Source organism: Taudactylus pleione, unplaced genomic scaffold (assembly GCF_031769625.1).
Source record: "Taudactylus pleione unplaced genomic scaffold, aTauple2 ptg001288l, whole genome shotgun sequence".
NCBI classification, from domain to species: domain Eukaryota; kingdom Metazoa; phylum Chordata; class Amphibia; order Anura; family Myobatrachidae; genus Taudactylus; species Taudactylus pleione.
This window is the reverse complement of record NW_028285688.1, coordinates 413,592-429,687: the sequence shown is the minus strand read 5'-3', so window position 1 is coordinate 429,687 and position 16,096 is coordinate 413,592. Positions and strand designations below refer to the sequence as shown.

The 16,096-nt window shown below is 47.1% G+C and overlaps 1 protein-coding gene across 2 annotated transcripts in view; it reads left to right on the top strand.

Annotated features, from left to right (window-relative positions):
* Nucleotides 1–16,096, top strand: part of HAUS7 (HAUS augmin like complex subunit 7) — a 46,147-nt gene that overhangs the window by 3,546 nt on the left and 26,505 nt on the right. For both annotated transcript variants that reach the window (XM_088462912.1, XM_088462913.1), the window contains exons 2-3: nucleotides 3,259–3,374; nucleotides 15,197–15,264. In XM_088462912.1, coding sequence (XP_088319038.1) covers nucleotides 3,259–3,374; nucleotides 15,197–15,264 — 184 coding nt within the window. The remainder of the gene's footprint in view (nucleotides 1–3,258; nucleotides 3,375–15,196; nucleotides 15,265–16,096) is intronic.

Here is a 16,096-nt window from a genome sequence, read left to right as displayed (position 1 = left end):
GTTTAGCGTTCCCGCTAGGCTGTTTCAGCGGGGTGCCGTGCCCTGTCCTATTTCTGAAGGGCAGAAAGCACCCTGCCCTCCAGGGCGGCGCCCCGCTGAAACAGCCTGTGGGTTCTGTCCTCCACCCACGGGCCGCAGTGTCCCGCGGGTGGGGAAACGGCAGAGCAGCAGTCACCGTCCATTAATGGCTGCCCGGCATGTCCGTATGTGCCGGGCATGCCCCCAAGAGTGACGAAAAGGGGATGCGTCATAAAGATGTGAGTTAAAAGTTTTTTTTCCCCCCAAGTTTTTACAAACTTGTATAAAAACACTAAAAAAAAAATCATTCTACAAACATTTTTCTGTACTCCGAAATGCTGAAAAACACTTAATGGCTATCATTTTTCCACTATTAATAGAAAAAAAAAAACCAAGAAATAGGCATTTGGTATATTTCAAGAATATACAGTACTTTCTTTATGTCCACTACCAGCCTTCTATGTGGTCCTGCTACCTCAGTTCCCACTTTTTGGAGTCCAGCTGTATTTCCCCACTTTTTTATGCACTTCTCCCAGGTCACTTTTTTTTTTGTAGAAAAGTTGCGTGATCCCGCTGCAAATTGCCATTTCTAATTGAGTCTCGCATCTCTCGAGTTCGCACATTTTTGTGATGTATGCGAGTTCTCTTTCGCAAACTCAAAACTAATTGAATTGACCCCCTTTATATTGTATTTCCATAGAATAGTGTGAATCTCAGAATAATAGCTTCACAGAAACGCTCAGTCACTGGCTCCATCAGTTCTTCTGAAATTCTTTACAGCTTGTGCTCCTGAGCATCAATGGGTTCTTGTCTTTAGTGCCCAAGTGACAGTGGATCATTGTACTGTTTCCATAAGTAACGGTTCCCAGTATTAGATATCTGAAAATAATGGGCATACTTGTGAAAAACTTTTGTTTTAATAAGGTGGAATAAAAACGCAGAGCATACAAAAATTAAATAATTTATTACACACATATAAAAGAAAACATACCCACAGTTTTTAACATGAAACACAAATTGAGTCACAGTCATGATGAAAAGAAGATCATAATTGTGCTGGAAGTTGTGGTCCTGGTTCAAATAATAAACAGTGAGAATCAGATATTAAGGATCTCTTTAACAGGAACAGCTGGACAGACAGCAGCCTAATTTCAAGAGATTTGATCAGAGCCGTAACTAGGGTGGTGCGACCTGTGCCATGGCACAGGGCACTGCAGGGCAGGGGGCGCTGCTTGGTTCTGTCAATTTTCTATTATCATTCTCACTTGTAGCTTCCTCTTCTTTTATCCCCAGCATCTTCTGGCCTCCCCTATCTCTTCCCTGGCCCTTTTTAGGGTGCATTATGTCCCTAATTTAAATATCGGGTGGGCGCTAATGCTCTTTCTGGCACAGGGCACCAAAAAGTGTAGTTGGGGCTCTGGATTTGATTGCATGTATCCTTTTCAGAGCTTTAAGGTGGTGGTCAGTACTTAAATCCGATGCTGTTGTAGGCAGTTTTTCATCCAAGACCACTATTCCAATGGAAGATGGAGGCCCCTTAAAGATCCTAGGGACAGGAAGATGAAAATAACCTCTTTTTTTGGACAAACTTAATTCAGTGATTTAAAGGAGCACCAAGGCAAAATCGAATCACTCACTGAAAGAACAGAGAACAAGATGTCTCTTTCTCTTCATCTCAACCGATTTTCAGGGAAACATGGAACTGTCAGCCTGGAAAGCCATATTCTTGGCATTAGGGTGCCAGTAGTTCTGAGCAACTTTTTCCATCCTGTGATCTCAGCCTCTAATGAGTCTCTTGTGGGTGGGAGGTTTTCAAAATATACTTTTGTTTAGACACCACTCAAGAATTCTGAGCTCACAAAATCATCAGCAAAGAAATGACCAGTCTCCTCCCAAGGACCATCGACAACAAGGTGTTAGTGGCTCTCATGGCCGCTCTCAGGAAACATAGAGGTACTGTCTGGCTTTATCTGAAAAAAAAAAAAAAAAAAAATCTGTGTGGCAGGAAGATCAGAGCACATTGACCGAACCAGGACAGCCGGAAATGTGATCTCACTTAGGTCACACCATCGACATTTGTGGTAGCCTAGGGTCTTTTCTAGCTACTTTCTGTACATATCTTACAATAATTAGGATAGAAGCAGAAGGGAGTCATAGTGATCTTTCCATTTTGGTCTTCTCATCCGTGGTTGCAGTAGCTAAGGGAATGCTCCTAGACACAACCTTGATTGAAGTGCTTCTTCAAGCTAGAAAATGCAACTGTACCTCTATTTACTATAGAATTTGTAAGAGGTTCATCTTATGGTGGAAGTCCATATGGGACGTCTGCCAACACCATAACATATTATTGGTTTTCTTCAGTATAGCTTCAGCAAGTGCTTCGTCCTTTATGCGGTCCTTCCCAAATTCGGTCCTTGGGACACACTAACAGTGTATAATTTCCAGGTCTCCTCACAGAATAACAAGTTAAATAATTGTAACCACCTATGGATCTTTTAAAATGTCAGCAGTCAGTAAGGAATAAATGTGTTCCAACAAGGAGACATGGAAAACATGCACTGTTAGTGTATAGATCAGTTATCTGTACTTTACAGATGTGTCCACATACATCTTGCTTCCTTGCACTTTAAACAGCCCTTCTAGACGCACCATGGCGTGACTCGGTAGCGCCGAGCATCTTTTACCTTCAAATGCGTCTTATTCACAAAGTGATGCGAATAGGACACGCAGGCAGCTCCTGCTGATTAAAATTATATGCGGCATACCTATATTCTGTGTGCAACTGCCGGGCGTATCTGCATGCGAAATGCATAGTATTTCTGTAAATTCACCCTTAGATAGCAAATTTCATCCCGCTACACCAATGTTGATTAATTTTCATGATTAACTTCAACTTTTTGGCTTACTTTGTTTTTACTCTTTAAGAACTACCAAATGATGTGTATATATAAATGAACGTGTGTAGAAAACCTTTTTTTTTTAATTTATATTCTATGGAGTAATGCACACAATTGTGATTTATTGTGGGTATTAGATGTTACCTTGGACTTCCTGTGACCTTGTCCTTTTTACCTTATACCTTTTGAAAGTAATATAATTCCTCAGGGACTTCTAATATCATTATAATTGACAGTATCCCTACTGTCATCTCCTACAGTAGCAATGTTTGTCTCATGTTCTTTCTTCAAATTAGTTATGTAGCATAGCCTGCGGTTAGCATGTACCTTTCTGCTCTTACAGAAGCTGTCCTGCCCTTCTCTGGAGGGAATTTATGTGACTGAGCCACAAAGCATTCATGAGCTGTTATGTACCCCCTCTGTCCGTCGCCTTGATGTATTGGAGTGGATATGTACAAGGTAAGTTTCGCCAGTCTACAAGCACAATGTGTCGGTTCTATTATTTCACAGAGGGCTAATACTCACAGGACAAGCTTTTTAATCCTTGGTAAAATTTGGGACTATTTTTTTGGGGGGGGCCTTACTAAGACTTTAGTTTCTTTACCTGTAGGTCTGTATTGTCTGCAGAACGCCTTTTCCAGCCACCAGATTTAACTGAGCCTGAAAGGGAGCAAGACCCTTAACTCGATATGTCTGGGCTGACATTACTACTGGGCAGACATTTAAATTAAATATTTCAACAGGTGTGTACCTAGCATAAGGGAACAGGTGAAGTAACCCTGTTGGCTAAAGTGTGTGCTCTATGTGGCAAAATAATGCAATTCCTTCTCTTATAGCTATTCTGGCACATAGTTACAATATACTAGTGCTGAAAATAAAACATGCTAAATAAAAAGTAAATAATGCAAAAAATAAATATAGAAATGAATGATTTTATTATTGTTTTATTCTTATTTATTTATCATTCATTTCTTTTATTTTTATTTCTTTTTTATTTAGCATGTTTTATTTTTAGCGCTCGTATATTGTAATTAAGTTATCCTATGTTTATTTGAGCTGCTTAGTATAATTAACACACAGAGCGCAGAATACTCTACATATAATATTTTGGCACATAGTTCCTTTAAGAAAGGGATTTGGGTGTATAGATGCTGTAGTGTTCACTCTAGGATATTTTTGGGCAGGGTGCTAAATACTGAGGAGGGCACACTTTAATTTTCAAGGGCAAAATTTGGGATGCAACTTGTCACTAAGGGCCGTATTCAATTGGGAGTGAAAAGCCGTTTTTCGCGTGATTTTTTTGCAATATTTTCGCCTTTTTTAGTTTTCTCCGTATTCAATTCCATTCTGTTTTCGCCTATGCGAAAAGTCAAGGCACTGAAATAGGCGATACTTTTTCTCCACAGAATAGCAGGTGAAAAAAGTGTAAATTCTATATTTCTACTTCAGGGTCCATAGAGTATCCAGAGGATACCTTGGGGTATAGGTGTGACGTCAGTCGCAGGGCACTAAAGAGTTAAACTTTCAGCCTCCCAGGATGCACTAGGTCCCCCTCCTATACCCCGCCCCCGGGCCAAGGCACCTCAGTTTAGTTTGGTGCCCGGCCGGCGTCGGGTGCACCTGTCAGAGTGGGGGCTAGAAGAGCCCCTGAAGCTTTCTTCAGTGCAGCTGTGGCTGCACATCTGGATGTACAGCATGGACAGTCAGTCCTGACGTCAATGCTGTCTTCCCTACACCCCCGCCGGTACCACAACGCCGGTACCGATCCGGGGATGCTGGTGAGCATCTGGGGTCACAGCTAGCGGTGACCCCAGATGTTCCGGACCATGGCCGGATCCAAGGGGGACAAAGGTAAGCAGCGGGGTCCCGCGGTGGGTCCCCGCTGGTCACATGGTCCTAAGTCCCCAGGCAGGGGGCTCCCTGGGGACTGGCTGCAGCGTGGAGCCAGGTACTGAACCTGCGCTTTCCACTACCCCCTGGGACAGCGGACCGCAGCAGAGCGGTAGCGCTGCGGCGTCCCAGGGGTTAAATGCATGCCAGGGGAGCGCGCCTTCCCTGTCTCACAGCCGGCGCCTCCCCCGCTGCACACAGCCCTCTCTGCACTGTGCTGACTGGCCCTGTGTCAGCGCTCCTCCCCCAGGCCAGCTTCTCTCTGCTCCTCGGCGGCTATCTTCTCTGCAACGCATGGTGAACGCTGCTTGAAGTCTGGAAGGAAGCATCGTGGTCTGGGTCCCCCCGCATACCTCTCCTCCGCTGTGGCTCAGGCCTGTGTATGCAGCGCTGTGTCCTACCAGGCCCTGTGTCTGTGTAGTTGAGTGATCAGCGCTGTTAGTGCAGGAATTGTTATTTCTCTGCATTGTATGTGACTGTGCTAGCGCTGCCTGTAACTTTTCTTCTCTAAACTGTCAGCTTTATTACTGTCCCTGTTCTTTCTGCTAAAGCCCTTGCGGTGCGGTGCTGCAGGGTGGTCTCTCGCCTACGTGGTGCCATCATGTCTGAAAGTGATTTTCCCCTCCGGCTACAGTGTACCACGTGCAAAGTACCGTTAGCGGAGGGGGAGGGTAGCGCGGAGGGCCTTTGCCGGCAGTGTTTGTCCATGGCGCGGCCTATTACGGTTACAGCACCGGTACAGGAGCCGCCCTGGGCTTGTTTCGCTCAGGCGTTAACAGCTTTAGTGGGCCAGTTAGCTCCGCAGCCCGCGTTTACTCCGATGGGTTTGTCCCAGCAGTCTGTGGTGTCGTCACCCATGCAGGGGTTCCCACGACAATTGGTGGTACCCCACAGTCTCCCTATTTCCCCGCTCCCGGGTTCGCAGGAGCCAGTGTGGGTTAACTCCCTGACGAGTTCTGTACAGCACTTGTCGGATGTGTTGCAAGGGGAGTCTGTGATGCGGCCTCATAAAAGGCCGGTGGCGTCTCTGTCCGCTCCTTATGAGGATGACGAAGGGACGTCTGATGATGGGGAGATTCTGGATCCTTACGATCAGGAACCTCTCCATACTAAGGACGCTGATGCTAAGTCCAAAGTATATATTCGGGCGGTCCGCACAGCCTTGGTGATTGAGGACGAAGTTCCCCCAGCGGCTAAATCTAAGTATGCCTTTTTCAAAGATGTGAAGGGCGATGCCACAGTCTTTCCTCTTTCGGGTCAGTTGGTGGACCATTTAGAGGAGGCGTGTAAACAACCTGGCAAAAGATACCAGCCGCAGAGACGCCTGGCGGTGGCTTATCCGTTCGCGGATAATTATTTTGCGAAGTGGCAATCCCCTCCACAGGTGGATTCTCACGTGACCCGTCTTGTCCGTAGTGCCACATTGCCGATGCCATCCATGTCCTCCCTTAAGGATGCTACGGACCGCAAGGTAGAAATCTGCCTGAAGTCCGCTTATTCCCTTGCAGGGGGGGCAGCACGGCCGGCTATGGCCATTTGCTGGGTTGCCAGAGCGATGGAGCGCTGGGCGGATTCATTAGAGGCTTCTTTTGAATGCGACTGTCCGGCCGAACAGGCGGAGTTGATTGGCAATCTCCGTGATTCGGCCACCTACATCAACGAGGCGGCTCTAGACATTAGTACTCTGGTGTCTAGAATTTCTTCAGCAGCGGTAGCTGCTCGTCGCACCTTGTGGCTGCGATCCTGGAAGGCGGACGCAGATTCCAAGAAAGGTCTGGAAGCGTTGCCGTTTACCGGAGAAGTTCTCTTCGGTCCGGATCTGGATAAGATTGTGGCCACGCTGGCGGCAGCCAAATCTGCTTGTCTTCCGTCGGCCACTGTTCCTTCTGGTTCTGGACCATCGTCCTTTCGGTCATCTAGGGCCCAGGGCAGGCCCAAACCACAGTCGTTTCCTCGACAGGCTGGCCCTAAGAAATCGGTCAAGCCCCGGAAACAGGCATGGAGTACCAGACGTCCGGCCCCCAAGCCAGATGACAAGCCGGCGGCCTGACGGTCCGGGTCTCCCCTTGGGGGATCCCAGGGTGGGAGGCCGCCTGCTGCAGTTCTCCCGGTGTTGGTCATTCACTACGACAGACACTTGGGTTCTGGAGGTGGTCTCCCACGGGTACGCCCTCTCCTTCCGGCACAGACCCCTGGCTCGATTCTTCACCACGGGTCTACCATCAGACCGGAACAAGGCTACGGAGCTGCGGAAGGTATTGCACACTATGCTCCAGGCTGGAGTTATAGTGCCTGTTCCATTCTCCCAGAGGGGCCAGGGTTTCTATTCAAATCTATTTTTGGTACAGAAACCCAATGGGTCATATCGTCCGATTCTCAACCTCAAAGCACTCAACAAGTCTTTGCGGGTCCCGAAGTTTCGGATGGAGACCCTACGGTCCATCATTCTGGCGCTGGAACCTGGGGACTACATGGTGTCATTGGACATACAGGACGCTTACCTGCATGTCCCTATTCTTTTGCGCCATCAAGAGTTCCTAAGGTTTGCAATCCGCAGCGACCACTTCCAGTTTCGGGCGTTACCTTTTGGCCCGGCGACAGCACCACGTGTTTTCACCAAGGTGATGGCGGTCATGGCGGCTTCTCTGCGGCTGCAGGGAGTCCGCATGTTGCCGTACTTGGACGACCTGTTATTGGTGGCAGGATCTCCAGAGCTCCTGTTACACCACTTGGACCTGACCATTGCACTGCTGCAACGGCACGGCTGGCTAATCAACTGGCAGAAGTCCACTCTAATCCCGTCTCGGAGGATTCTGCATCTTGGAGCCTTATTGGACTCGGGACAGCAAAGGATCTTCGTGACGGAGGACAAGATCTCTGCTTTACAGTCAAGGGTGCGCAGTTGTCTGCACAGCCGCCGGGTGTCCTTACACTCGGAGATGAGGTTACTGGGCTCCATGGTGTCGGTGTTCGACATGGTGGAATACGCCCAGTTTCACTCCAGACCTCTGCAGCACCTGTCCAAGTGGAACGGGCTGCCTCAGTCTCTGAAGTTCCAGACGATTGTGCTCACCCCGGAGGTTCGCCTGTCCCTTGCTTGGTGGTTAAAGACGACCCACCTCAACAAGGGACGTCCGTTCTGGGTTCCAAATTGGGTCCTGTTGACAACGGACGCCAGTCTTCGGGGCTGGGGAGCAGTTTCGGGTGCACACTTGTTCCAGGGCAGGTGGACGCCGACAGAAGCGGAGCTTCCAATAAATATCTTGGAACTCCGTGCGGTCTTCAATTCTCTCCTGCAGGCACAGCGTCTAGTCGGACAACACTACCACCGTGGCCTACATAAACAGGCAAGGAGGAACTCGCAGTCGGGCGGCTCTCGTAGAGGTCTCTCGGATCCTGGTTTGGGCGGAGCGCAATCTTCCGGCCATATTAGCGGTCTTCATCCCGGGAGTGCTAAATTGGGAGGCGGACTTTCTAAGTCGCCAGGACGTTCATCCAGGGGAATGGTCCCTGCACCCGGACGTTTTTCAACTACTGGTGGACAGGTGGGGTCTCCCAGAAATCGACCTCATGGCGTCCCGGCACAACAACAAGTTGCCGGTGTACGGGTCTCGCACAAGAGACGAAGGGGCGTCTCTGGTGGATGCTCTGTCCGTCCGGTGGACGTTCAGGTTCGCATACCTGTTCCCTCCGGTCTCCCTTCTTCCACGGGTAATCCGGAAATTCAAACAGGAAAGAGGGACGCTCCTGTTGATAGCTCCCGCGTGGCCCAGACGGCACTGGTTCTCAGACCTTTAGGGTCTGTCCGTGGACAGTCCTCTGCGGTTGCCGCTACGACCGGACCTTCTGTCTCAGGGTCCTTGTCTTCACCCGGACCTGACTCGGCTGTCTTTGACGGCGTGGCTGTTGAGACGGCCATGCTGAGGTCCCGGGGGTTTTCCAGCTCTGTGGTGCGTGCCATGTTCGAGCTCGGAAACCGTCTTCCGCGAGGATATACCATCGCGTGTGGCATACGTTCTTCCAGTGGTGTCGACCGAGAGGTTATGCACCGCGGGAGTTTCGTCTGTTTCGGATTCTCGCCTTCCTGCAATCGGGACTAGATCATGGGCTTCGCCTTGCTTCTTTGAAGGTACAGGTTTCGGCCCTATCTGTCTGGTTTCACCGTAGGATTGCTACAATCCCGGATGTGCGCACCTTTATGCAAGGTGTTCTCCGTATTCAGCCGCCCTTTGTTCCACCTGTGGCGCCTTGGGATTTGGCTGTGGTCCTGAGGGCTCTCCAAGGACCGCCGTTTGAACCACTGGGCTCAGTGGATATTAAATGGCTAACAGCTAAGACTGTTTTCCTTCTGGCCATTGCTTCGGCCAGACGTGTTTCTGAGTTAGGGGCTCTTTCTTGTAGACCCCCTTTCTTGGTTTTTCATGGGAACAGGGCAGTGCTCCGCACTCGGCCCGAGTTTCATGTTAACGAGGAAATAGTTGTTCCGGCCTTTAACTCACCGGGTCTTTCCGTGGGTGAGGCCTCTTTGGATGTTGTGCGGGCCTTAAGGACTTATGTTGACCGCACTTCTTCGTTTAGGAAGTCGGATGCTTTGTTTGTCCTCTATGGCTTCCGTAAAAAGGGTTGGCCTGCTTCAAAGCAAACTTTGGCAGCCTGGATCCGTATGGCTATTTCTGAAGCTTATCTTCATGAAGGCCTACCGGTCCCTCCTTCTCTGAAGGCTCATTCCACTAGGTCTGTGGGTCCTTCGTGGGCAGCTCGACGTGGTGCCTCGGCAGTTCAGATCTGCAAGGCTGCTACGTGGTCTTCTGTCCATACCTTCGTGAGGTATTACAGGTTTAACACCTTCGCCTCTCAGGATGCTTCCTTCGGGCGGCGTATTCTCCTTTCTGCACAGGAGCGTCCCCACCCTTAAAGGATACTGCTTTGGGACATCCCCAAGGTATCCTGTGGATACCCTATGGACCCTGAAGTAGAAAATATGAGATATGGTAAGAACTTACCCTTGTTATCTCTATTTCTACGAAGTCCATAGGGTTCCACAGGACTCCCGCCCTGTCGCACCTGTGCTGCAGATGGGCTTTGCTCTGGTCACCGGTTTTCCGTCTCCCTTTGGTGAGAATGTGATTCTTGTATGTGTCCAGATCTTTGTTCTCTCTCTTCCTTCTCCTCCTCCGGCCTATGGCTTGGTAACTAACTGAGGTGCCTTGGCCCGGGGGCGGGGTATAGGAGGGGGACCTAGTGCATCCTGGGAGGCTGAAAGTTTAACTCTTTGGTGCCCTGCGACTGACGTCACACCTATACCCCAAGGTATCCTGTGGAACCCTATGGACTTCGTAGAAATAGAGATAACAAGGGTAAGTTCTTACCATATCTCATATTTTTGGGGTGCAGATGTTGGGAAAACACTCAAAACCCTTTCAACAATTCACCCCAAAAAATAACACCCAAAAAATGCCTTTGAAATTTGGGGCGAAAATGACAAAAGTGGGGGGACAACTTAAAAAAACTAGCAAAATAAGCTTCTGGGGGTGCTCTAAGAAGGGGCAAGTGTTTTTGGGTTTGCAGGTGCTTGTATGACGGAGGAATTTCACTTTTCTAAAACTTCACTTTAAGACATTAAAATATGCTAGTGCCCATTTTCAAGTACCCCAAATTTGACATGACTACTTATTTTCACAAAAAATACTGCTTAATGCCATTCTTTACCACTATGGCAAGGACGCTAATAACAAGGATTTTAAAGAACTTCAGTACCTCAATTAGTTTTATTAAGACTATTGGAAAACTTCTACATTGCTCCCCAATGTTAGTGCATCTTTTTGGGGGGTAAGGCTGATTTCCCCAAGTCTGACAGTACTTTCCGCCTCTTCTGCATCCGCCGCTTGCCGTTATCGTCTGTTTCGGAATTGAATATGGCGGAAAGCAGGGACGCGCACGATAATTTTCCTGTGTACAAAACACGTGATATAGGCAAAAAGTCAGGCAGGCGGAACTTTTTCGTGAATGCAAAACTAATTGAATACGGCCCTAAAGCTGATATTTAAACATAAAATATATTATTATAGTCGATGTGTTACATTATAAGTAATATAATGCCTACAAATTATATAATGCCACACAGTAGTGCCCTCAATTTTTATTATGCCCATGAGTAGTGTCTACAATTCATATTATGCCATATAAAACGGATTAAGATATTTTGCTCCTGGAGTGTGTGTTTTTTGTTTTTTTTTGCTTCAGCACAAAGCCAATTTACTGTAAGGGCATTTGTCATGTCGGGCACATCCAAAAAAAATGTTTACTCTTTTTTTAACTTACCTCGGCTAATTGGATACCTCCCCCTAGGGTCCACCCTCTATCGTGTGCGCCTCCTGGGGGATGGGTTGTGGCCAAATGACTGAGTCCAGCTTTGTTTCAGTGTCTGTCTGCTCCAGAGAAGGTGGGGTGCAATTCATGAATTACAGAATGGGCAGGGTGCGACGGCCCTGCTAAAAGTGCCTAGCGGAGCACTATCTTCATTGGTATAGCCAGGTATTGCACTGGAATAATATCTTTTGTAATGTTTTGTAAACTGACTATTTAGACTCCCTATCTAGAGATCTCTTCAAATTCAAGGACCTACTCATTCTCTCTCTGAGGGGCCTTTTCATAATACCTAAAATGGCCCGATAACCCTGCAGAAATGTTAGTTTCCGCATATTTACATGTTAACGTATTTACGGGCCATTCATAATCAGGGGTCCTGAATAGGACCACCTGATATTCCGTTTTCGGAGTATGCCTGAGAGAACAAGGTCACACATGCATAGAAGCCAGCGACGGGAACAGGTAAGTAGTGCAGATACTTGTGTAGCTGCACTACTAATTGCAGGGACAGCTGCTTTTCGGAGCAGCTATCCCCGCACCGGAGCAATGATGTATTGCTTCGGTGATTAGTATCCCCTGCGGCAAGGTGGATAATTAATCATTGGGGGGGCTGTGAATCGGGCCCTGAATTTTAATTTTTCACTACTGATTGTTATATGTTTGATGCGCTATAGCCAGGAAATCCCTCCGTGCGGGTGCATAATTGCTAGGGGTGCCTTCCATGGTACTAAACAAAAACGAGCATACCCCGAAATTATCCATCAATGGTACTATGTCACTGCCAGAGTAAACCGGTTCTTCCCAACGATTCCCCTTGGATGTTTCAGTCAATGAGACTGATTCAGAGATCTACTGAAACCCGATGGTTTATGTACCTCTCCGATGGTTGGAGATCTACGCAGGATCTAAACTGCGTATATGCAGGTCTCTTTCTACAACTACGGTGCCCCAAAGCTGCAGCATGATTGACATGCTGCGGCCGTTTAGGGGCGGAGTATGGGCGGCAGCAGTCAGTGTTCCTGAAAATGGGGGCGTGTCTGCCCCCTTTTTTCTCGGGGTGGTGAGGCCCGTGCCTGCGTCTTCTCACAAGGATTTACAGGCCTCGGCCACGGAGCAGAGACGTCCATTCTCAGTAGCCAGTACTGATTGTCGTATGGTAATCTGTTGCTGTGTCTTAGGACGCAGCATCAGATCTGCAATGCCGGCAGTGTGCGTCTTATATCATCAGACTCCTCCTGCGGCATTAGCATATATTTTCATCGCAGATAGCACCCATCTCTGAATGAGGGCCATTGTTGGAACTCTATCTTTTGATGGACCTTCCCCACTACTACAGTTTGGTATTTTCTTAGGTTCTTGGTTTTCTGATCTACTGTGGTTGTTCTTTGAGGTACCTTATTGTTTAGTTGCTTTATGGGTCCCTTAACTTAGCAATGCACTTCTATACTATGTGTGTCAGTGCTGTGCTGAGCAAAATTCCCAGAAACCCCTCACTTTAAAAAATTGGGGTCCAGATCCCTTCCTCTCTAATAATTGCTTACACCTGACATCCTGGTAGTGGTTGAGAATGTTAGAAGGCGATTCTCCGATTGACGTATAAGACTTTATTATTAAACATGTATTACAAATATATTGTTATATTTTGTGATCCATACATTGTATCCGTTGAATGTTTTCATCAATATATGTCTTTCTTGAAAGATTGACAAAGGGCTCTTTGTTGTTTTTCTCTTGTCATTACTATGAAACTATAGTACAAGTTTTTATGATGTATTGTTACATCTTACTTCAATAAAAGAACATAAAAATAAAAAAAATTGGGGTCCTACTCCAGTTTCTGGGTCCCATCACAATTTCTACCTCACTGCCTGTAGCGTGTAAAAACTCGCTATAGCGCATATTTTGCACTGAGGTTGACATGGGGGATAAGGGAACGGGGCACATAGGTGGGATAGCAGAGTACACAGGAGAACAGAAGGGGCACTGAGGTGGGAGGGCAGAGTAAACAGGAGAGCAGAAGGGGTACTAACATGGGGAATGGGGCGCAATGGTGTGGTAGTGTACACAGGAGAGCAGAAGGGATACAGACATGGGGAAAGGATGGGAGGACAGAGTACACAGGAGAGCTGAAGAGGAGAGGGGAACAGGGGTGGGAGAGGAGACTCCAGGTTTTAAGGGTAACCATGCTTGGGAACAGGTGACTTAATTAATTTATCAGTCTTTTGTTTTAACCATCTGTGCTCACCCATGGATATCCATACTCAACAATGGATATCCTTAAAACCTGGACTGTTAGGGTGCCTTGAGGACAGAGTTTGGAAACCTCTGGTCTAGTGGCAAGGCATGGGTTTGGCCTAAATTGTTTTGGGTTTAGAGGCCAGAAATAACAGAGCAGGCAAAGAGGTGGAATGAATCCCTGTGATTGCTTGCATAGAGAAATAATTCTACCCTTTCTGACATACTGTATGTATCACCCTGTACTGAAAACAATTAAGAAATGTATTGGGCTACAGCGCTTTAAATCAGTATATGAAGTTTTTTTGTTTTTTTTATCTTTTGGAAGTGGCTGTTTGTATTCCTAATACATAATAGCAGTGTTCTGCCCAGAAACTTTTTCCAGCCGGGTGGCATCAAGAAGTAACCGGGTGGGGGCCTTCGCAATCATGCGCGTGCCGGGACAAGGGGTATCTCCCTTACCATTCCAGCCAGACAGGTCTCGGGCTGCTCACCCACTGGCTCTCAGTTAAAAGTGCTCATTATGCAGTGCCCCCTGTAGTTATTCCCATATGCAGTGCCCCCTGTATTTGTGCCCTTTATACAGTATACAATCGGGAAACCGGCTGCCTTAATACTGGCAGCCGGCTTCCCGACTGTCATATCCCGGAGAGGGTGAAATGCTGGGCGTCTAGATGTAGACGCCTGACATTTCCCCGATGCCGGGAGACCGGCGCCCGGCATCCCGATCAGGTTTAGGGCACCCGGGGGGGACTTGGGGTTAGGCGCCCCCCGGGAGGGTTAGGCTAGGGGGAGGGAGGGTTAGGGTTAGGCACCCGCGGGGGGGACTAGGGTTAGGCACCCTCCCGGTTGACTTAAGTTTAGGCAGCGGGAAAGGGGGGGGTTAGGCACTTAGAGGGGGGATTAGGGTTAGGCACTTGGGGGGGAGGTTAGGGTTAGGCACCCCTAAGGAGGGTTAGGGTTAGGTTAGTATATACTTACCTTAGCGACGATTGGGATTTCCAGCGCTGTCGGGCTTCCGCTGCCGGGCTCTGCTAATCTGTCGGCCAGGCGCAGCTGGGGATCGAACCAAAATATATTTCATACCGATTCCCTTTATGCAGTGCCCCCTGTAGTTTTCCCCTTTATGCAGTGCCCCCTGTAGTTTTCCCCTTTATGCAGTGCCCCCTGTAGTTTTCCCCTTTATGCAGTGCCCCCTGTAGTTTTGCTTTGCCCTTATGCACTACCCCCAGGCTTAAATAGTGCCACTTATGCACTGCCGCCAGACTGGTCCCAGCCCAGAACTTTCCTTAACATGCTCAGCGCTCGGGATCCCACCGCTTCCTCGCTCTGACTGGATCTAATAGATCCAGCAGGCGTGCAGGGCAGGCTCCTCACGTCGCGGATGACGTCACCCGCGCAGTGCATCACTGGGAATGCTTGCCTCTGAAGCGATCAGAAGCTTCTTTAGCAGGGGTCGGCGAGGGTGACCGGAAATGTGGCAGGGGAAAGTGGCGGGCAGTAGGCTGTTTCTGCCGGGCGATGCGCCCGCAGAAAACAGCCTGGGGAGAACACTGAATAGTAATTATAAAATTTCCCTCAGGGTCACAATTAGTTTTACATATGAATAATAATATTTAAATGACCCATTATTGCGGGCCATTGTGTAGAAAAGAAACATCAAAATTAAATATTACTTTTATTCTGAAGGTTATCATGCTTGTGCTTAAGTATGTTATAAATAACTAAATCCGTCTATTAAAAAAAAGATGTCAGATTTTATCTCATTGTAATTGTATCTATTATAGAGTTTATCCTCCTCTTCAAGATCAGTTCTCTTCTTTAAAAGAATCTCAAGCAGAAAATAAAGTTAAAGGTAATTTTTTTGTCCAAAACGTGTTGCCTTTTACACTAGGTGATTTTAATGTCAGTAGTTATCCTTTTCAGCGGTGTTTTGCCAAAGGTGGTAAATACAGTATAGTGCTTTCCTGATTCTTCACTTTCAATGTATTCTGAAATAAATTCTGCTCCAAAATCTTTTATTTATTTATTTTGTGTTGTGTTTTTTTGTTTTGTTTTGTGTTGTTTTTTTTGTTACTATATGAATTAAACTGCAGTTATTTACACTAGAAAAATGTTTAAATTTTTTGCTGATTATTTTTTTTTTTTTGTCAGACTTTTTATTGAAATTTTTTATTTTATTTATGCTACAATAAATAAAGCATTTGGCCGCTGGTTTAACCTGGACAGAAAATAATGAGTAAATATATACGAATATTAAAAGCAATGACAACTGCAACTCTGAACTCAAAATGAAGTTGCACGTTTCGTTAAGTGTAGTCTTGCTGAACAGATGTATAGTGCGTTGAAAGAGCTTGTTTGCTTTTCACGCACATTTGATTAGCTGAGCAGAACTCTATTTAGATTCCTCAACACCAGGAAGTACAAAAACTTGGGCCTCCCGGATTTCACTAACCAGATCGAACGCAATGTATTTATATGCTGATCCTAAATTGTGGACCAACAAATGACGTCTTGCCAAAACAGAGTCTGCATTAGAAGAAAACTCTGCTTTTGTGGCATAAAATGTGCTAGTCATCATTGTGTTTTAATAGATGCATTTCACAGCTCCCTATTTCTAAAGTACAGACAGTAACACGGTGAGAGTCTGAATGTTAGCTTAATGGAAGCTTATTAGGTATGAAGTC